The sequence below is a fragment of the Osmerus mordax genome, chromosome 23 (genome assembly GCF_038355195.1).
Source record: "Osmerus mordax isolate fOsmMor3 chromosome 23, fOsmMor3.pri, whole genome shotgun sequence".
Lineage (NCBI taxonomy): Eukaryota > Metazoa > Chordata > Actinopteri > Osmeriformes > Osmeridae > Osmerus > Osmerus mordax.
In genome coordinates, this window is record NC_090072.1 from 2,964,446 (window position 1) to 2,987,269 (window position 22,824).

Consider the following 22,824-nt stretch of genomic DNA (forward strand, 5'->3'; position numbering starts at 1 on the left):
TTCCAGGTGAAACATTAAGCAAATCAAAGCTGATGTGCGCATCCTCAATGAGCACTTAGAAGGTAAACATTCAGTTGTATTTTATGCTTTAATAAGAAAAACGTGAGAATAGTTTACACATATACATCGGGCACATCACAACATCGTTTTTACACATCGTACAAGTATATAGCAGCATATATTTAATACTGTTTGATTTTCTATATGAAAAAATACAGCTTTATTTTACAAAATGTTTGTCTCCTTGGGGTGAGAACATGGTTGATAGTGAAATAATTATACCAGATTCCTCAGAGCTGGGGAGTGAGTGGCTTCTTAGAAATGATAGTATGGAGATTTTCTTTTCCTGACGAGAGAGGGAGAGAGAGCAATTAGATAAAAGGATTTTTGGCAGTGTCTCTTGTCCAGTCATGGCTTTAAGAATAAACCGTATCGACACATGCATACATATAAGCTGTCTGTTTAACCAGAAGCCCATTTAAGCTAATGGTTGAAACTATTGGAAAAGCAAAAGTGGCTTTTCAGTTGAGAGTGAAATAGGATATCCCTGCAGTGCAGTCTGAACATAATAGCTACATCAAAGATAGTAAATTGTTTAGTTGCCTGCATCTAAGGACTGTACAAAATACCAAGAAAGAACCGCTCACAAAACCCCTGGCAGTTCTCATTCCAGGGTTCCACGTACTTCAATTTGCTGAATTGGCTGTGTGTGTGTGTGTGTGTGTGTGTGTGTGTGTGTGTGTGCTTGCCAACGCACACACACACCCTGACCTGCCTCTAACAGAGTATTTTTGCCCCTTATTTGTGACTTTTAAACGTAATATTTCTTTGCCAGCTAGGTAGCTGTTGCTTGCCATGTGTCCTAAGAATTGTTTTTTTCGGAATGACCTTTGTTTTATACTGTGCGCTTGATGAATGAATCGCCTTGACGATATTGTCAAACACTGTTCTTGGGTGTGTCCTGATAACCACATAACACAAAGCCATGTTCAAGGAAATAAGTGAGCATGTGTGAGTGTATGTGTGTGTGCGTGTTGTAAGTCTGCTACCTTGAGCAGTCGTGTCCGCTCCACCCCTGACTGCAGTGACACCTGTTTGGTCTGATGCACCTCCCACCATTCAGACAGGGAGACGAACACACGGCTGTGGACACACCAACACACGTCATGGTTACACGTCATGGTTACACGCCATGGTTATTACCATAATACAAGGCCGTTATCATAATATATATCCCCCCAATATTCAAATCTGGTCAAAATGTCCTCACCAATATATTAATATAAAAATACAAATATAAATGTGCTACGCTACGACAGGCAACCACGCACGCTGTCTGAAACAATCATAACAAATGTAATTTGTCCCCCCCAATGTTGACTCAATGGCTACGGCCTTGCCACAATAAAAAGATTATTCATGTTAAGTCCTCTAGAGAGCGAAGAGGACTCGGGCCACTTGACTTGGGATTTTCCAGATAGTGAGGAGATTTTACAGCACTGAATTCAATGTTAAAAAGGAGAGGGGGATTGTCTGTCACTGAACCCAGCGAAAAGTATGTCAACATTGACTTGGTTGAAAGTACAGGTGCTGGAATTAGTACATTCAGCTGTAATGTTTAATGTTTAAGCTTGAATATAGACAACATAATGCAACATTGCCACAGACAGTTCAGAGAAAAAGTCGGTAGTTAAATGAAAGAGTCAGGATGAGGGTAAAGTCTGTGTGTGTGTTTGATTTAGCCGTTGAGGAAATGTGCCTGGCTGACTGAGCATAGCCAATGGTCGTCAGGGCAGCAACGTCACTATGGCAACAGCACATCCCTGACAGTAAAACGATTAGCTAGAGCTCTTACTGTACCCAGTGACGCAGGGTGAATAAGCGCCACCTGTCTCCATGACATCATCAACACTTATGTGGAGGGAGTCAGGTGGCTGAGCGGTGAGGGAATCGGGCTAGTAATCAGAAGGTTGCCAGTTCAATTCCCGGTCATGCCAACTGACGTTGTGTCCTTGGGCAAGGCACTTCACCCTAATTGCCTCGGGGGGAATGTCCCTGTACTTACTGTAAGTCGCTCTGGATAAGAGCGTCTGCTAAATGACTAAATGTAAATGTGACATCACGCGCAGGACATACAACCTGAATGCAGTCAGTATGTGGAATGGCACAAAGACTTATACGGTCAATCCAGGTGCATGCTTCAAGTAACTCCACGCACACAAACACGCATCCGCCAGCACATGCATGCACACAGACACACACGTTTATTAACCCTTGTGTTATCTTCGGAACGTTCTGACCCATCAGTCATTGTGACCCACCGTTGTATTGCGACAACTTTACCGCATACAAAAACAAAGTGAAGCATTTTCTTTTAACCGTTGGGCTGTCTCAGACCCCCCACATTGCGAAGGTTAAAAGAAAATTATTTTTATTTGTTTTTGTATTGGGTAAAATTGGGTAAACACAACGATGGTTCGTTATGAACCTTTGGGTCATGTGACCCGAAGGCAGCACGAGGGTTAAAGACTTGAGAGAAAGACTGAAAAAAAGAGAGGGGGATAGGGAAAGTGAGAGGGAAGAGAGTAAGAGCAAAAGAGAGAACAGCGAGAGGAAGAGACTCTTTTAACCCTCGTGCTGCCTTTGGGTCATGTGACCCGAAGGCAGCACGAGGGTTAAAAGAGTCAAACCCGCCACACACTCACCGCTGTGACAGCGAGCCCCTGTCCAGCCCGTGGGACAGTCGCACTGGTAGGGCGCTACGCAGCGGCCACCGTTTAGGCACGGCAGGATGCAGATCGCTGTGATTGGACAAGAGAGACCAGATTACATATCATGGTAGGAGGAAGTCGAGGCATGACTCATCAAGAACTATTTCTTGTTGTTGTTGTTAGAATCTGTGGAGTAAGATTTACATTTACATTACATTTAGTCATTTAGCAGACGCTAAATGCAGACTTACAGTAAGTACAGGGACATTCCCCCAAGGCAAGTAGGGTGAAGTGCCTTGCCCAAGGACACAACGTAATTTGGCATGGCCGGGAATCGAACTGGCAACCTTCAGATTACTAGCCCGACTCCCTCACCGCTCAGCCACCTGACTCCTTATGGCAGAGAGGGAAAATGGGCCAGAGCTAAACAGGAAGCCGTTTCGAAAAGACTCTCACAAACACTTTCCCTCTTTCTCTCTTTTTCTCTCTGACACACACACACTTTCTCTCTCGTGCACGCCCACTGTTTCTTCCTCTAGTGAATCACAGTGTTTTGGGCAAAACACTCAAAAATTACAGCTAGGTATTCATTTAATTTCCTTCAGTAATCATCGCTTCATTCTTTGTAGTCTAATAAGGCCCTTAATCAGCTGCCATGGAAAGAATCTTAGAATCTCTGCTCCAATCAGTTTTCTATGGCACTCTGAATTAACGCAAGAGTTACAGTGAGTCATATTCCATTGACTCTGACAGTTCAAACATGTTTTTGAGTTTATAACTGAAACTTTTAATGCAGGTGGAGGAAGAGCTGTGATCTGCACACCTCCCCCCTTTGCATTTCCAGTTGTGCTCCATCTCATCAATGCCAATGAAGGTGTTGTTATTAATCTTAAAATATATTTAGATCAATTTAGATCTTAACCCTGCCCTCATGGAACCCCTGTCCTGCATGTTTTAGATGTTTCTTGGCTCCAACACACCTGATTCAAATGCATGTTTGTTACCAGGCTTCTACAGAGATAGACAACGACCCATTTATTTGAATCAGGTGTGTTGGAGCAGGGAAACATCTAAAACATGCAGGACAGGGGTTCCCCGAGGACCAGGGTTAAGAACCACTGATGTAGATGATATATCAAGATTAACAGTGGGAGTCAGGTGGCTGAGCGGTGAGGGAATCGGGCTAGTAATCCGAAGGTTGCCAGTTCGATTCCCGGTCATGCCAACTGACGTTGTGTCCTTGGGCAAGACACTTCACCCTACTTGCCTCGGGGGGAATGTCCCTGTACTTACTGTAAGTCGCTCTGGATAAGAGCGTCTGCTAAATGACTAAATGTAAATGTCTTCAGGTCACTCACGTTCTTCACACAGCCGTCCCATCCAGCCCTCAGGGCAGGAACAGGTGTTGGGTCTCTGACACGCTCCTCCATTCTGACACTTCAGCCAACAGATAGCTAGGAGACACACACACACACACATACTTCATTATGTGCCTAGTTACCACATTGTTTTGAATACTTCAAACACATTAGTTTCTGACCGTCTTACTAATCGGTGTGTTAAGACAAGCATTCTTGTAAGCCATGCAAACAAACAGGCCACAACCATGCACGAGTGAGCATTCCAACCTGTAAGGTGACACAAGAAAACGTGACAGACAGGCATACAGACACGGGATCAGCTCCCCTAACAGGTTTGGGAAGTTTGGGAGTGGTGTGCAAGTGCAGCCCTACAGGAACAAGACCAGCAGGGGAGTGAAGAAGTAACTGCAGTGTGAGCAGCTTCTGGGCATTCATTAGAAAATCTGGAAAATTCCTCCCTTCTTCTTAGGTCGAAGGGTTGGACAATCAGGCGCTTTGCCCCCTGAGACAAATAGAGCTGGGGGGGGGGAGGTCTCTCTACCTCTGCAAGTGGGAGGGGGGGTCCAGGTGCCGTTCTCCAGACACAGGCTCTTCCCGATGCCCTCCATGGCGTAGCCCCCGAAACACGAGTACACGGCCACGTCCCCGAACTGGAACACAGCCCCCCGCACCACCCCGTGGGCCACATGGAGGGGAGGGCCGCAGGACACCCCTATAGACAGGCCCAGATGGTACGGCCCATTGGTTACTGAGTGCGGAGGGTGACTTCATGTCGACCTCAGTTCAGGGGTGTCAGATTAACTTGTCGCTATTTGAACTTTCTGAAATGTTTTTGTTCAGGTTGTTTTTTTCTTTCTATGAATAGGTAGTTTTTATTACAGTATCTCCACAGTTTCAAAATAGACTCTTGTGACAACATAATAAGCAGCATTGTGGAACGTGTGTCAAACAATGGCCTGTTGCTGAATCAAGCCACTACAGAGAACCATGTGAATAAGTCGTTGAGACGTCGAACAGTTAAAACTTGGTAACTCTCATGGTCCTGGTATCAGTGCGTTAGGAAAGACCCTATCATTAACCAATCAGTGAGTAAATCTATGCAACTGATAGGTGGAAGCAACCAGACATGCAAACACATGCTCTCACGAAACATGACTCATCAGCACTCACGCCATTGTACGGCACACAGAACAAATACCATGCAAAAGAGACTGGGACAGAGATGCCTCACAAAGGTTTCCGTGACAACCGCAAGCCCATAATTAGTCAAACATGCCACACGCATGCCACAGAGTGCTCGTCGGTTAAATAGAGCGACCATTCTATTCCGTTCATTCAGTCTTAACTCTTGTGCTGCCTTCGGGTCACATGACCCAAAGGTTCATAACGAACCATTGTTGTGTTAACCCAATTTTACCCAATACAAAAACAAATAAAAATAATTTTCTTTTAACCTTTGCAATGTGGGGGGTCTGAGACAGCCCAACAGTTAAAAGAAAATGCTTCACTTTGTTTTTGTATGCGGTAAAGTTGTTGCAATACGACGGTGGGTCACAATGACTGATGGGTCAGAATGACCCGAAGATAACACAAGGGTTAAACGAGCAGGAAAGGGGAGGGGGGAGCGGAGCAGAACAAAAGCAGGGAAGAGTTCAGTGTGGGCGGAGTTCAGTGTGGGCGGGGCCATGCGGACTGATTGAACACACGGGACACCAGGAAGAGGCGTGTCTCGCTTTAGCATGCTGTTTGTATTGTCATGTTGGTAATGTCTCCACATTTGTCTCCACGGAGACCTGACTGAACGCCCCAGTAGTGGGGGGGGCAGCAAGAGAGAGAACCTGAAACTTTCTGTCAGAAACAGAACTCTGCTACACTTATGTGAGCGGACTGTAGAGGAATAACCAGACTGCCCCTGTAATTATTTTATACTTCCTGTTTATTTGATAATGATCCAAAGATGAATGCAGTCATTATAAACCTGTTTACCTAATGTTTTACGTAAGCAAATGCTACAGAGGTTCAATCTGAATGATGTAACCTTGAGAGGTTACGTGTAGGTTTCTGCCTCCTGTGTGAAATACTGTGAGCCTTCACTATTCACTAGCTATTCATCCTTCCAAGCTTATATTAAACTCTATCGAGCCTCAGAACTCTTGGGCACTTGTTACTTGGTGGTATTTCAAACTGACTCAGCAAACCTGAGAAGCACATCGACTTCAACGGGATGTTGCCTTCTCTATTGATCGTAATGCAATCTAAGCATGGCTTGCATTCTGACTTTGATGCAATTCAACAGGAGTTAAGGAGAGCTGACTGCATCACATACACCCTACAGAGGCTGGACCTGGGCAGTAAACAAAGCTTTTTCCTGTGAGACAGATGCTGTTTTGTGGAAGCCAATCAGAGACTTCCAGGAGAATGCAATCAATGTCGATCGGGAAAATATGATGATGGTGACTCCAACCCTTTATCTTATCTCTCTGGTCGTCTCTGAGGTACGTTACACATTAACAGACTCCTTCGGGGAAGTTTAAGGAAGTTTGTGTGTGGTAAATTGTGGATTTTGTTGACGGGAAAAGACACAGAAAGCAACAGTGTGTGAGAGTCCTCCTGTGAGTGTGTGTGTGTGAGTGTGTGTGTGTGCTTGTGTCTGCGTTAACAACTCAACCCCTAGCCAAACTGTTGGGCAAAACCATGTGGACCAGGGCCCCCCAGGGCTGAAAAACCAAGAGTTCCCTACCCAAGATGTAAGACAGTCAACAGACCCTGTCAGAGCTCCAGTCTGTTTGATTCGGAACCCTGGTGTCGCCCCCTGGTGTACTCACTCTCGCACACGCTGCTGACGGGGCTCCAGGTCTGGTCGCTCCTGCAGGTGATGGCGGCAGTGCCTTTGGCCTGGTGGCCCTTGGGGCAGGTCACAGGGAGAGACTGGCCCACGTGGAACACCGGCAGGGAACCGTTCCTGGTCCCCCCGCTCTCCCTCCACCCTGGGGGAGGGGGGCAAGACTGGGCTGGGAGGGGGAGGGGGGAGGAGGAGCATTAGAACATTTTTTTGTGTGTTAAAATCAAGCAGCATGAAATAAAACACTTTTCTGTTCTTTACTGATGCTCTGCTCTTTACTACGCACACTGTGTGTAAACAACAAGCCACGTATTAGCATTGGACTTGGCTGGTGACACCAGGGTTCCTTCTGGTTGAATAAAACCATGAAAGTAACACCCAACACACCGTACACAGGCCACAGGCGGTAGAAGCTGTGTCACTTCATCACTGAATGAGTGTTAATAGAGTAGAGTTCATCCGGAACAGTCTCTGATGGAGTTACTTCATTATCTTCTGACCGAGCTCCACCGTGAAGACCTTTGGTCTTGTTGTCGTCTGGTGTCCTGAGCGTTTGCTAATCGTTAGGTGGTGAAACAGCTGCTTCATGCAAGACACTGCCTTCCCTGTCAGACCCTCCTTCTGTGTGGAAAGAGCTACGAGTGTGCTGTGATTGGCCAACCTCCACACAACCCAGACATTGCGTACAAGATCTCTCCGGTAAACAAATCAAGTTTAGGGTAGAAAGAACTGGATACAAACGTCTTCACAGACTAAACCTGTCACAAAAATAGAAAGAGAACGACACTAAATCTGAGGGGGAATGAGGAAAGGTTGGATGAGGTGTGACTGAAGTTCTTACGTCGGCAGATGGGGAAAGATGAGCTCCAGGTTCTGTCTCCCGTGCACAAGACCAGAGAGTCTCCTTCTATGCTGTAGCCTTTATCACAGTGGAACTCTACAGCATACCCGGTGGTCAACTTGTGGTCCTGCACCTTCCCATTCAGCATCTCCCTAGGGGCCTCGCAGTCCAGGTAGACTGGAGAGTGAGGAGACAGAGAGAGAAAGGGGAAGTGAGAGAGGGAGGGAGAAGGAGGGGAGAGGGCTTGAGGGAGAAGGAGTATTTGCATGTAGGACAAAATTCCTGAAAAACTTGCTCCTCCACCCTGAAAAACTTGCTCCTCCACATGTACTCATCACTTGTGCTACCCCATGAAACACTCATACACATGCACTCATCAATTATTCTTAAGCATTATTATACTGATCATGCCAATACATTTAGAATTAACACATAAAAATGTGTAATTTTCATTAGTAATTTATTCATTTAGAAGAGAGTGAGGTGGGGGACAGAGAGAGAAGGGGGGAGAGAGAGAAGGGAGGGGAGAGAGAGAAGAGGGGGGAGAGAGAGAGAAGGGGGGAGAGAGAGAGAAGAAGGGAGGGGAGAGAGAGAAGGAGGGAGCGAGAAAGGAGGGGAGAGAGCGAGAGAGGTGGGGGAGAGAAAGAGAAAGAAGGTGGGAGAGAGAAAAAGACAAGGGGGGAGAGAAGACAACCTTCCGGTTTTTCCGGAAGTCGCTGTAAAAGGAAGGCAGAGCATACTTTTAACCGAGGCGAATACCTCAGCCCGTTTGCTGCTTTAGATTGGAAAAGAAAAAACAAGAGGGGCAACTTTGCTTCTGTAACGATATGGGGAGGAAATATTGGCTAGTTAAACTTGGAAAGAGATTCAAACTCGAAGCAATAATTAATTACAAGAACGTTGTTAAAACACAAACGCCACCTCTTTCCAACCGTAGTGATATAGACATCCAGCTACAACCTCGTTTTCATGAAAACGAGCCTTCCTCCGAGCTGAACAAATTACAATGCTTTCTACGTGCAGCCGGTAAAGTCAGCAAAGTGCAAAGCCAAACAGCGATAGGCCTACAACAAAAATATTAAATAATGTCACTGTTACACTTGTACAATGTCACCAAATGCACTTGACACATCAATGGCCTCCTGCTGGCTAAAGACTACGGCAAAAAAATACAAATGTTGCCACGTTATGTTATGCTCCAACGGCTGTTGGAATTACAAGTTGCCTGCATATAGCTTATGCCATGTTACCATGTCAGCTTTAAATGTGAAAAAGGAAAGCTCATGGAGGTGAAAGGCTTGGTGACCGGTGCGCGTCTGGATTTGCAGCAGTGTCCCAGGCGTAAATCAGGCATCTACGTACTGTTGCTCTACCCATCACAAAATTCAGAAATCTTTAATGTATGTGGTTGTTTATTTAGATATAGGCTAAATAGTTTAATCATGCGTGCTGTGACTTCAAAACATGCGCAGTTTCCAAAAAACGCAAGAAAGCAGGTGTTCACATGCATCAAAGACCCTAATCGAAAAATCCAGGTGTCTTTATAGGATTTTGAATACGCCGATTACTCTCTGCGACATCTGCTGAGATAATAGAGGAGCGAGCATTGGAAGACTGAAAGAAATACCTAGCCGACCGCGATTATTTCAGTGCACCCGGGAGTCCGTTTCAATGCAGCCGAAAGTCTGTTCATTGTAAAAGGGAGATAGAGCCTACTTTTTGCCAAATACCACAACACGTTTGCTGCTTCAGATTTGAAAATATATATTGGACAGGTTATTTTAACATTAGAAACGCAGAGCGCCTTCATTTGACCGCTGTGAAGATATAAAGACATCTTTGCACTTAATCAAATTCCAGGACAGTGTTTGGCTTTGCACTTTGCTGACTTTACCGGCTGCGCGTAGAAAGCATTGTAATTTGTTCAGCTCGGAGGAAGGCTCGTTTTCATGAAAACGAGGTTGTAGCTCGATGTCTATATCACTACGGTTGGAAAGAGGTGGCGTTTGTGTTTTAACAACGTTCTTGTAATTAATTATTGCTTCGAGTTTGAATCTCTTTCCAACTTTAACTAGCCAATATTTCCTCCCCATATCGTTACAGAAGCAAAGTTGCCCCTCTTGTTTTTTCTTTTCCAATCTAAAGCAGCAAACGGGCTGAGGTATTCGCCTCGGTTAAAATTATGCTCTGCCTTCCTTTTACAGCGACTTCCGGAAAAACCGGAAGGTTGTCTTCTCTCCCCCCTTGTCTTTTTCTCTCTCCCACCTTCTCTCTCTTTCTCTCCCCCCACCTCTCTCGCTCTCTCCCCTCCTTTCTCGCTCCCTCCCTTCTCTCTCTCCCCTCCCTTCTTCTCTCTCTCTCCCCACTTCTCTCTCTCTCCCCCCTCTTCTCTCTCTCCCCTCCCTTCTCTCTCTCCCCCCTTCTCTCTCTGTCCCCCACCTCACTCTCTTCTTAATTAATAAATTACTAATGAAAATTAAAAATTTTAATGTGTTAATTCTAGATGTATTGGCATGATCAGTATAACAATGCTTAAGAATAATTGATGAGTGCATGTGTATGAGTGTTTCATGGGGTAGCACAAGTGATGAGTACATGTGGAGGAGCAAGTTTTTCAGGAATTTTGTCCTAGACGGCCTCTCATATGCATGAGTGTGTGTGCACTTTATATTTGTGTGTGTTTGCTTATAAAAATCGACTCCCTACCCTCACAAGATGGTACAGGCAGGCTCCATGTCCCATTGGCCAGACAGGTGACGTTCTGTGAGCCAGCAAGTCGCAGGCCAGGGTTGCAGGTGTAGCTTATGGTCTGTTGATAGATATCTCCTGAGGCCTGGTATTCTGAGTTCTCCACTAGGGGAGGAGGGCCACAGGACACCGCTACAGAGATAGGATGGGACGAAAGAGAGAGAGAGAGAGAGAGAGACAGAGACAGAGACAGAGACGGAGAGGGAGAGGGAGAGGGAGAGGGAGAGGGAGAGGGACAGGGACAGGGACAGGGACAGGGACAGGGACAGGGACAGGGAGAGGGAGAGGGAGAGGGAGAGGGAGAGGGAGAGAGGGAGAGGGAGAGAGAGAGAGAGAGAGAGAGAGAGAGAGATAGAGAGAGAGAGAGAGAGAGAGAGAGAGAGAGAGGGAGAGAGAGAGGGAGGGAGGGGAGAACAGGAGAGACTCAATTAAAGAGATAGTGGGAGAAAAGTATGTGTGGAATGCAGGACTTTGAGAAATGTACGCACACCCACATTGACAAGCATGCACACATGCACACACACTGCACACACTCGTACAGACACACACACACTCACTCTTACCAACACACTCAGGCTGAGCTCCGCTCCACACTCCGTCTCCCTGGCAAGTCTGCACAGAATCTCCCTGTAACAGAGAAACCACTGTGTGTGTTAGTCATTCCCCCCACACACATGCACACACACACATCCCCCAACCCTTCCATTCAGCCGACTCTGCAGCCAGTAACCATTATTTCAACACCACTCAGCACTGTGCTACACAGGCAGGGTGACTCAGCAACCTCGACGGGGACTTCAGATCCACCCTCTCATTCGAAGGAAACCGCACAGAAATCTTTCCAGTAAAACATGTTAGACAGCATATTAGGCAACTAGTGGTAGGTATTTTCGTACTTATTTTTGTTTATTTCTTATAAGTGAGAGAGACTGCCTTTTATGTGGAGGAAAGATTCAACATGCACTTTTTTAATATATCAGATGAATGTATTGTTCACTGGAAATCTGTAGAAAGCCACTATTAGCCATAGAAAGCCAAGACCTTTTACCCCACTATTCAAAATATACATTCAATTTTGTTTTCAATTTTGTTGTCTGTATTGGTCAATTGGTTACCTTCATGTCAAACCCTGGGAGACATGAGTACAGGATAATATCTCCGTAGCTGTATCCATCGCCCTCGGCAATGCCATTCAGAAGAGGAAGTGGTTTCTGGCACAGCACCACGCCACAGGGAACAGAAGACAGGGCAGGGGACCAACTTCCTCCCACCTGCAGCAGCAGCACACAGTTCAGTGAACCCGCATAATACGATACGCTGATACGATACGCCGATAAGATATGCCGATACATGGTTAGCACATAAATAAATAAACAAACATAAATCTGTAGTCTGTAGTCAAAACAAGATATTGCGGCTCTCCTACCTGGCACTCCGCCACGCCAGGGCCTTGGAGGGTGAACCCGGGCGGGCAGGAGAGGGCGATGGTGCCCCCCACGGGGGTGAGGTCCTCGCCCGTCAGCAGGAGGTGGGAGGTGAGGTTGGAGGGCCGGGGGCACGGGGAGGGGCGACACCTCACGCTGTGTTTGGACCAGGAGCCGTCCTCCAGGCAGCTCAGAGAGTCTGACTGTGTGGTCCTCTCATAGCCCTCCTCACACCTGGGGAGGGTGGGAGGGGGAGGAGAAGGGAGGAGAAAGGAGGAGAAGGGAGGAGAAAGGAGGAGAAAGGAGGAGAAGGGAGGAGAAAGGAGGAGAAGGGAGGAGAAAAAGCCAATGGGAGTTAGGATAAGAAAAGGAGGGCAGAAAAGGAGGAGAGTTTCACAGACAGACGTGAAAGATTAGCACCTTCCCCACCATTTTCAAACCCTTAAATAGGAGAATAGATACATATGACACATTGATAGATACACTGTTGCATCTTAACAGAAGGTGTGTTGGTTTCTACCTGTAGTGTATCTTGCTGGGGTAGGTGAAGTCCTCTCCCAGCACCTGAGCATGTGCAAGAAGGGGAGGCACCCCGCATGACACAGGCTCGCAGCTCACCTTGGCCTCGCCCCACCTCCCGTCCCTGCCACAACTCAGGTGGGGGGACCCCTGCATCCGGTAGCCTTGCCTGCACCTGTAAGTGACAGTGTCTGGCGTGCTAGCACTGCCGCCCTGCAGGACAGCGTTGGGTACAGCGGGCGGGGCAGAATTGCACCTCCCCCGGCCGCACACGGGCACACCTGGGTTCCACACCCCGTCTTTCTCACACACCGCCTGGGAAGGTCCGAGGACGGTGTAGCCCTCGTCGCACCGGAAGAACACCCGGTCGCCGCACGCGTTGTCCCGTCCCAACACCACCCCATATTTCAACACCAGGGCGGGGCAAAAGCACGGCCGGCACTCAGGCACCGTCCCGACCCACTGGCCCTGTGAAGAGCAGCGCAGGATTGGGTCCCCCACCACCTTGTAGCTCTCGAAACAAACGTACTCCACCACGTCGTCGTAGCTGAAGCTGGAGCCCTTGAGGTAGCCGTGGCTGATGTCCTGGGGTGGGTCGCAGGCCACCACGTCACAACGGGGCCCCTGGCCACCCCACTGACCGTCACTCTGACACACGCGTGTGACGGGGCCGCTGAGAGTGTACCCCTCCTCGCACTCGTACCTCACCTCCGCTTCGTAGCCAAAGTCGGAACCTCGGATCAGTCCGTTGGGGATGGAGGGGGGTCTGTTGCAGTGGGCGGGGCGGCAGGAGGGAGAGGCTTCACTCCAGGTACCATCGGCCTGACACACACTGACCGCGGCTCCCTGTAGGAGGAAGCCGGGCCGGCAGCTCAGCTTCAACTGTTTGTTGTAGGTGTATTCGCCCCCCTTCACAGTGATGTCACCAGACACCAGGAGGGGACCGCAGGACACATGTTCACACCAAGGCTTTCCCCCGTCCCACTTCATGTCAGCCCGACAGGTCCTGGTGGCGCTGCCCTGGAGGACGAATCCGATGTGACACTCGTACACCAGAACACTGAGGAACAGGAAGGAGCTCCCGTGAACCGAGCCGTGATCGAGGCCTCCGGGGTCGCCGCAGGAGACGGGAAGGCAGACGGGGACGCCGTCGGTCCACTGTCGGCCCGACACGCACCGCCTGACGGCTTCTCCTCTGAGGGCATACCCCTCGTCACACCCGTACCGGGCCAGGCTCCCCAGGAACGTGTCGGTCACGTTGGCCCAGCCGTGGGCCGGCGCGGGGGGGGTCTTACACTCTGCTGGGACGCACTGGGGGGCTGTCCCATTCCAGCCCCCGTCCTCCAGACACATCAGCATGGTCGTCGTGGTCAGGTCGTAGCCCTTATGGCAGCGGTACATGATCACGGTCCCGTGGAGGAAACTCATGTCCATGGGTGAGGCAGCGGCAGTGGCGCCCCCCTGAGTTGTGGAGGGGTTGATGCTGTCTCGCCTGGACAGCTCTACACTTGGGTCCAGCACCCTGATATAGTCACCAAAGTCTATGTGAGGAGGGAGACCACAATCTGAGGGGACACACACCGGCACAGTACTGGACCAGCCAAACTCCTCACAGGTCAGATGGTTCTGACCCACTAAGTGGAATCCCGGGAAACAACTGTAGAAGATGGTGACGCCGAACTTATGGTCCAGTCCTTCCACAAAGCCATTTTCTATTGGTTTGGGAGGAGAGCAGGAGATCTGAACGCAAACAGGCGCCTCCTGATCCCACATCCCATTGGCTAGGCACTTAACAGTCTCGGAGCCTTGGAGACGGTATCCGCGGCGACAGGAGTAAGTGACGGCGTGGCTGAACTGCAGCTTGGTGTAAACCACTTTCCCATTGGCTATCTCTTTCGGAACGGAGCACTCGATTGGCCTACAGGAGGGGACCCCTCCAATCCAGACGCCACTTTCTCCACAGAGGACCGTGGTGTTGCCCGCCAGCGAGTAGCCAGGCCGGCAGCTGTACTGGGCCGTGCTGAGGTACATGAGACCCTGCACGTCCACTATCCCATTAGCTATCTCCGCCGGCTGCGGACACTCGACAGGGATGCATTCTGGGTAGGGGCTACTCCACTGCCCATTGGCCAGGCAGGTAACCGACCCATCCTCCCTGAGCGTGAAGCCGTCCATACACGAGTAGGTGACCACCGTGCCGAAGTAGGACGGCGCCGAAAGACGCGCCGCCGAGGGGTCTCCAAACGCCACCTCGGGGGCGGAGCCGCACACCACCTGCTTGCAGACTGGGAAGGTGTCGTTCCACTCCTGGGACGGGGTGCAACGGAGGGTCCGCGCCCCGTGGAGGACGTAGCCCTCCTCGCAGGACAGCTCTACGGTACCCGAGTCTGAGTCGAGGCTCCTCAGAACCAGATGGTTCTCCTCCAGCGGGGGCTCGGGACACTGGACCGGTGAGCAGCGTGGACGCCGTGTCTTGTCCCACTTCCCGAACTTCAGACACGTCCAGACGGAGTCCCCCGCCAGCTCGTAGCCCTCGTCGCAGACGTACTCCACCTTCCTGCCCACCTCAAAGGTGGATCCCCGGTAGTGTCCGTTTACGATGTCAGGGGGCGGGTCGCAGGTGAGGAGGACACAGGTGGGCGGCTCGATGTTGGACCACACCCGGTTGGCCTGACAGGCGCGCTCCGGTCGGCCAATCAGGCGGTAGCCAGGGTTGCAGGCGTAGGTCACTTTGCTGTTGAAAACGAAACTGCCTTTGATCTGTGGTGGAGACTGAGAAACGCAGAGAGGTTTTGTAGTCAGTTAAAAACCTAGAAAACACATCACAAACATTCTACAGCAACTGACACAAAAACAAACAAAAAACGCTAAGAAAATAAATCTTTCCGAATGAGATAAAAAAAAAGATTCACGTATTCTATCCAAAGCAACATACAGGGAAGAATTGTATCCGCAGTCAAAGCTATACCCGTTCCTCCCTACACTTAACATTGCAATGATGCTCCACTTCGTCCCATACAGGTGTGTGAGTGTGTACCCCTCACCTGTATGAATCCATTCCTCAGTATGGGGGGGCTGAAACAGGACACGGGCTGGCAGGTGGGTAGGACGCCCCCCCACTCCCCGTTCGCCTCGCACGTCCTCCTCTTCTCCCCCCGGATCAGGTAGCCCTTGTCGCAGCTGTACGCCACCATCGCCCCGAAGCTATAGTTGGATCCGCTCACGTCCCCCTTCTCGATGGTCGCCGGCTTGGAACACCTCACCGGCACGCAGCCCACGTCGAACGCCGACGGCGCCCACTCCCCTCCCATCATGCACCTGAGCGTGGCGGTGGAGTTGAGCACGAACCCCTCCTCGCACTTGTAACTGACCTCCGTGTTGCTGGCGTATTTGGGTTTGTTGGCCGCGTCCAGGATGGCGTGTGGCAGGTCGGGCGGACGCTGGCAGAAGTTGGCGATGCAGCGAGGTGTCTCCTGGCCACCGGGGGGCGCCCACACGCCCTCGGCGTTGCAGACCAGCCCCGAGTTGTTGCTGGCGGTGTAGCCGTCGTTGCAGTAATAGATAGCCTTGTCGTTGTAGAGCTTGTGGCTGGCCATGGCCAGGGCGTGGTCGATAGTGGGCGGGTCCCCGCAGGAGCGTGGGACACACTGGGAGGAGCTAAGGCTCCACTGACCACTTGGTAGGCACTCTGTGGTTTCTGGACCAATGAGAGTGTATCTGGCAGGGACAAAGGACCAATTAAAAGGCCATTAATAAAGGAAGTGAGGAAACAGAAATGGAAGAAGGAAAAACCTATGTATTAGGCTACAGCTAATAGTACAATTTTATAGGACTATGAAAAGTGGCTGACTAACATGAAACCTACCTGACTAACCAAAAACATACCTGTGTTACACATAGAGACTTAACAATGCAAACAAATCATATAAATTTAATATCTACCCTTCTTTGCAGACATAGTGCACCTTGTCACCAAGGGCGTGGCTGTCCCCCTTGGTTACGGCGTCTCTAAGGGCGGGGGGGTCGCCACAGTGGACGCTGTCACAGCGAGGGGTGGGGCGACTCCACTCCCCTGACGCCTCACACACAACCTCCCCGGATCCCTGCAGTCTTCAAAACCAACACTGTCCATTACACACACACACACACGCACACACAGAGATCTACACACACCAACAACACACACAACCTCTTACCTGTACCCCTCAGCACAGGTGTAGGTGACGGTGGATTGATAGGTGTTCCCCTTCACAGTGTAGTCTGCATGCTGTACCGATGGGGGGTTGCTGCAGGTGACGGGCTGGCAGGCAGGGGGCGCTCTGCTCCAGCTGAGGCTGGTCATGCACTGGGACTCATAGAAGTCCTGAGGAAGAAACCCCTTGACACAGCTGAGGAGGGGGAGAGAACAGGCAAGTTTAGACTAGAGGTCAAAAAGCTCAAACGAATCAAGGACGACCATGCAGCGTAACTGTTGTTCACGAGGATAAACAGTTAATCTTTTTGTCGATTCACAGAGAACACAAAGCGAGACAGTAAGGTAGGTTCAAAACGACAGGCTTTTGTAAAATGGCCGACAGTGGTACCTGAAAGTCACCTTGCTTCCAAACGTGAAGTTTACCCCCTTCATGATGACGTTGTCAGGAACAGGGGGACTTCCACAGGACAGAGCTGCACAACAACACCACAGGCTAGGTTAGCTGCATGGTTCTTTAATGAATAACTATGACACAATCTGATAAGGCTTCAAAGAATTATGCGTAAATACGGTATGAAATGACACCCTTAGGAGTGAACAACCTGAAACATCGGATGAAGGAGAACATTACTAGAACACTCGTGACTCAGAATTCTGAGGAGGAAACCTCCAACAAACAGTACATCTCAGTTCCTTGTGAGTCATAATTCCTTCGGTCTAAGGCCGGGGAGCAGAAGAGTCCACAACACCCACATGTCACCACTGGCACTGCCAGACTAGCGATGGCAGGCCAGGTGAGACAGCCTCTGGATGGGCTCCTCCCTTCCCCCAATCCTAATGTCAACTCGCCCATCTAGATGTCAAGGTGACCGACCAAAGATGTCAGATGCCCAGATGTCCAGTCATTTATCAAGCTACAAAACAGCCTGGATATTTAAGAGGGATAAATCCCATAAACTCCCACAACAGACTGTGTCTGGGGCAGGGCTCGCAGTTAACTTTTTTTCCTCACTGTCCCGAAGTGCAAAATGAACCGTCTCAAACTGAACTTGACCTGTCACAAAATTGACAGAATTTCAAAATGTCCCATTTTGACATTCTGACATGGATCTAGGTTATTTGCAACACTATTTAAGTAATCCATAGCAGCGCTATGAAATCCATAGCAGTGCTTGTAATGTGAATAAATTGTTCATAGTTTATGGAATTTTAAGCTAGAGCTAAATGTAATATGTTTCACATGCCTTGTGTTTAAACGTGTTGAACCACTGGTGTGTGCATTTTATATTGTTATGGTCTTTCGTCCCGCAGTCGTCCCAAAGTCTGTGTTGAACCGTCCCAGATAGGCGTTGGCATGGTGCCGGGGTGGAGATGGATGTTGCCATGGTCACTCAGTCTGCCGACGGTGCAATGGACCCAAGCCCACTGTTCCAGCACAGACCCGGCCCAGACAAAGAGACAGCTGGCCAGGCTGAGATCAGCCTTCGAGCAATTGTGTGTGTGTTCCTGTGTGTGTGTGTCTGCAGTGTGTGTGTGTGTGTGTGTGTGTGTCTGCAGTGTGTGTGTGCGTGTGTGTGTGTGTTCATGTGTGTGTGTGTGTCTGCAGTGTGTGTGTGCGTGTGTGTGTTCATGTGTGTGTGTGTGTGTCTGCAGTGTGTGTGTGGGTGTCTGCAGTGTGAGTGTCTATTTGCATAGTAATGAGAACACAAAAGCGTTCAGGATCAAAACAACTTCCTTTCTTGTATCGCTCGTTACCCAAAGCCAATCGTTCATTCTGTGAATGAATATATTAAGAATGAAAGCACTCTCTTATCCTTTCGTTTTTAAAGTGAAAGCAAACTCATTTCCTGTGGTAAGATATACAACAGAAGAATACAACACGATATTGCTCATTCAAATGAACACATTCAAATGACTGATTAAATCCCATTACAGGTTTATAAGCACATGTTTGCTATCGGTGTTGAGGCCTAGACACGCCCCCAGGTTATTCTCCTCACCTCTGCAGTACGGAAAGTCCCCATTCCAGCTTCCTGTCTCCAGACACTTTAAGTGAGCAGAGCCAATCAGCTCATAGCCCACCTCGCAGGAGAACGTGACATCACTTCCCATCAGGAAGCGATTGCCGTTCCTGTGGCCGAACTCCGGAGAACCTGGGTTCTGACACTTCACTGGTTCTGCGACACACGCAGAGAGAAAAACACACAATTAAGTGTGCACAATGTTGGAAGGACGTTCGAAATATGTAATCGTGTGTGTGTGTGTGTTTGTGTTTAACCTGTGCAGTTCTTTCCATCTCCACTGTAAGGGTGTATACAGGTACAGATGTATGACCCGTCTGTATTCTGACAGCTGGCGTGTTCGTCACAGTCCGATCCTAGAGCACACTCATCCACATCTTAACACACACACACGCACACACACACACCACACATATGCGCACACACACACACACACACACACACACCACACATATGCGCACACACACACACACACACCACACATATGCGCACACACACACACACCAAAACCATCAACACAACCATGGATAACACCAATATTGAGCGATCGTCCATACTGAACGACGTGTACTACAGATGGGCAGAGTGCCCAGCCGTGTGGCCGGTCTCACCCAGGCAGGCTGGAGGGTTGCCCCCCCACTTGCCACTGTTCCCACAGGGCATCTTGGCATCGCCCAGTAGGTAGAACCCCGGATGGCACTGGTAGACCACCGAGCTGCCCGCCTGGAAGTCGGAGCCCTGGTACAGGCCGTGCTCCAGGGGGAGCGGGGGCCCGCAGGTCACTCCTGCCCAGCACACAGGGGTCAGGGGTTAGAGGTCAGTGGGTCAGAGGTACGACCATGAAAAGGCTGAGGATGATTCCTGAGGGATTTTTGACTCTGGTTTTGAGTGATGGTTTGTGAGTGAGAGAGGTTGTGAGACGGGGAACCACCGGGTAGTGCATGATGTGTGTGTGTGTGACCATTTGTTTATACAGTATATCTGTGTGTGTATATCTGTGTGTGTGTCTGTGTGACCATGTATGTATACAGTATATCTGTGTGTGTATATCTCTGTGTGTGTGTGTGTATGAGATGTAAATGTAATGTAAATGTAAATGTATGACCATGTATGTATACAGTATATCAGTGTGTGTATATCTGTGTGTGTGTGTGTGTGTGTGTATGTGTGTGACCATGTGTGTATACAGTATACCTGTGTGTGTGTGTCTGTGTGTGTATATCTGTATGTGTGTGCCACACATTCAACACCTACGATCACAGCGCGGCAGGGGGTGGCTCCAGCCTCCTTTGTTCTGGCACTGCAGCAGTGGCTCCCCCACCAGGTAGAAGCCGGGATCGCAGGACAGCTGCACCTGGGAGCCTGGGCTCACCGCTTGGCTCGAGGCACGCAGGTGCCCCTCTGCATTCTCCAGCAGGGGGCAGTCTAACACAAAACATAAACATCAGTTTAAGCACTCTCTTTGGTTCTAGATTTTATATATCTGTCCTCCTATAAGCAATATCTTAAAATATTGTCTTTACACAATGTATTTCTGTAATATCAAATCTAAACAAGTTGTTCAGGGGCTACAGAAGGTGTAGGAGAAAAGAGTTGACAAGTCAGGTGTCTGAGCGGTGAGGGAATCGGGCTAGTAATCCGAAGGTTGCCAGTTCGATTCCCGGCTGTGCCAGATGACGTTGTGTCCTTGGGCAAGGCACTTCACCCTACATGCCTCGGGGGAATGTCCCTGTACTTACTGTAAGTCGCTCTGGATAAGAGCGTCTGCTAAAATGACTAAATGTAAATGTAAGTCGTTCAGGCAGATGAACAGAAGGTCAAGATGATGTCACGACGACGGGTGGATCTGCTCACCAGCACAGAAGATGCTGTCGCGGTTGACCTTGACCCTGCCCACCACCCCGGACAGGAAGTCCGGCCAGGCCAGGACGTTGCCTCTGTGGGTCACATGGGACACAGGGCAGCTGCTGGCCAGAACCTTGACCTGGGGACAGAGGGACACGACAACCAATCAATGCCCAGATCCATGGTCACATGGTTGTGAGGATGGCTTGTTGCTAAATCATACTTCTCAAAGTACAGAAGGTTTAATCTGCCAGGAATAGCAAAGTGCAGAGTGTAGGTTCATGGCCTGTCAAGTCTAACGGGTGGACTCACCTGCTGTGGAGTGAGGACCCTGTCCCAGATGTTGAGCTGGCTGATGGAGCCCACGAACGACTCCACAGGGTTGAAGCCCTCACCTCGCTGGTCCTGGTCTTGACCCAGTACCAGCGCCCCTCCGCCTGGGGAGAAAGGTCAGGGGTTAGAGGTTAATCATTACCCACAATCACCCTTTTTCCTTTACATATGTAAGCATATATCTATCTATTGTGACACCATGAGAAGCTGGGTGCTGAATGGAAGACATGTACCCCTGCAGTGGCTGAAGTTGGGCGAGATTGCATTTTTACTTTATGAGTACTCTTTGGCAACTTTTGCAGTACGTAGGCCTGGTCTCCCATTGAGCAACCTCATGATATATCCCTCCCTCCCTCTCTCCCTCCATCCCTCCCTCCCTCTCTCCCTCCATCCCTCCCTCCCTCCCTCTCTCCCTCCATCCCTCCCTCCCTCCCTCCCTCCCTCCCTCCCTCCCTCCCTCCCTCCCTCCCTCCCTCCCTCCCTCCCTCCCTCCCTCCCTCCCTCCATCCCTCCCTCTCTCCCTCCCTCCCTCCCTCCCTCCCTCCCTCCCTCCCTCCCTCCCTCCAGAAGCAGCCAGGGGATATCACTACACCTGGGATGGTGGTGCCCACTGACAGGCCTTTGCCTCCGTCCGACAGCTTCCCGTTGATGAACACCCTCCAGTCCCCGTCCCAGCTCCGCCACGACACCCCGATGTGGTACCAGTGGCCGGTGTTCACCGCCGGGCAGTCGGTGATCCGCTCCTTCCCGTTCACATACAGAACCCACCTGGAGGAAGGAGGGGGGGGGAGAGAATATGAACGAGGGGCTGCGGCTCGGAGCGCAGCCGTGGTCGTGACTGCTAGACCCTTTGTGGAGACTGACCCGTTGTAGTCGATGAGTAGGAAGGCGTTGTCGCTGCCCTCCACGGCGTAGGAGATGGGCGTGCCGTAGTTGGTGCTGTCCGATGACCTCATCCAGAACGTGCACGTGATCTCAGTCAGCGCCGGCATCACGCCGTCCATCATCACGTAACCGTGGATACCCGACACCTCGAAATCCAGGTTGAACGCGGACGACATTTCTGAAGACGTTGGATGAGGAGGGGAAGAGTAAGGGATCATGAGAAATATCCATTCCTACTTTACTACCTTCCTCATCCTCATCCTCCTCTTCCCTTCTCTTCCTCCCTCTTTCTGCCTCTATGTACCCGTGCCCTTCTGTACCTCTCTCTCTCCCTCTTCATTTACACATGCACCTGTCTCCCTCTCTGCACCTGTCTCCCTCTCTGCACCTGTCTCCCTCTCTGCACCTGTCTCCCTCTCTGCACCTGTCTCCCTCTCTGTACCCGTCTCCCTCTCTGCACCTGTCTCCCTCTCTGCACCTGTCTCCCTCTCTGCACCTGCTTCTCTCTGTACCTGCTTCTCTCTGTACCCGTCTCCCTCTCTGCACCCGTCTCCCTCTCTGCACCTGTCTCCCTCTCTGTACCTGTCTCCCTCTCTGCACCTGCTTCTCTCTGTACCTGTCTCACACCTGGTTCCGTTGAACCCAGGCTGGCACTTGCAGGTGTAGGCTCCCAGTCCGTCCACACAGCTGGCCCCGTTCACGCAGGGGTTGGGGTCGCACTCGTCCACGTTCACCTCACACAGGCGGCCCCGGTAGCCCTCCACGCACTGGCACCTGGGACGTTACCACGGAGACATGCGTCACACGCGCGAGTCAGATGGCTGAGCGGTTTAGGGAATCAGAAGGTTGCAGGTTCGATTTTGGCCGTGTCAAATGACGTTGTGTCCTGGGGCAAGGCACTTCACCCTACTTGCCTCGGGGGGAATGTCCCTGTACTTACTGTAAGTCGCTCTGGATAATGACTAATTATAAATATAATATACACCACACGCTGCTAACTCCCTATGAGCATGCTCGCAAGCATATCGCTCGTCTACAATTACCCGCGAATGCAGCAATGAACTCCAATTAACTTCAACTACACAGCTGTTCCCTGTCA

The 22,824-nt window shown here is 50.1% G+C and overlaps 1 protein-coding gene across 1 annotated transcript; it reads right to left on the minus strand.

Moving 5' to 3' along the window:
• Positions 1-74: 74 nt before the first annotated feature.
• On the minus strand, positions 75-21,901 carry svep1 (sushi, von Willebrand factor type A, EGF and pentraxin domain containing 1). The gene is made up of 24 exons (XM_067261120.1): positions 21,705-21,901; positions 21,433-21,608; positions 20,820-20,944; positions 20,517-20,646; positions 19,917-20,087; positions 19,274-19,447; positions 18,920-19,039; positions 18,642-18,818; positions 17,030-17,114; positions 16,643-16,834; positions 16,389-16,556; positions 15,491-16,163; positions 12,448-15,218; positions 11,930-12,161; positions 11,619-11,774; positions 11,067-11,130; positions 10,462-10,635; positions 7,756-7,932; positions 6,898-7,083; positions 4,614-4,784; positions 4,070-4,165; positions 2,706-2,801; positions 1,050-1,143; positions 75-346 (listed from the first exon to the last, which is right to left on the minus strand). The coding sequence occupies exons 1-24, from the start codon at positions 21,899-21,901 to the stop codon at positions 316-318; spliced, it is 6,636 nt and encodes a 2,211-aa protein (XP_067117221.1). The 3' UTR covers positions 75-315.
• Positions 21,902-22,824: the final 923 nt, after the last annotated feature.

What these genes read in the sequence shown, in the direction of transcription:
- svep1 (XM_067261120.1), bottom strand. Translation starts at nt 21,901, where the DNA reads ATGTCGTCCGCGTTCAACCTGGATTTCGAGGTGTCGGGTATCCACGGT. An exon ending in AGATGGAAAGAACTGCACAG is followed by an intron (nt 18,819 to 18,919) that starts GTTAAACACAAA and finishes CGTGTGTCGCAG; the next exon opens with AACCAGTGAAGTGTCAGAAC. An exon ending in CACTATGTCTGCAAAGAAGG is followed by an intron (nt 16,164 to 16,388) that starts GTAGATATTAAA and finishes TGTCCCTGCCAG; the next exon opens with ATACACTCTCATTGGTCCAG.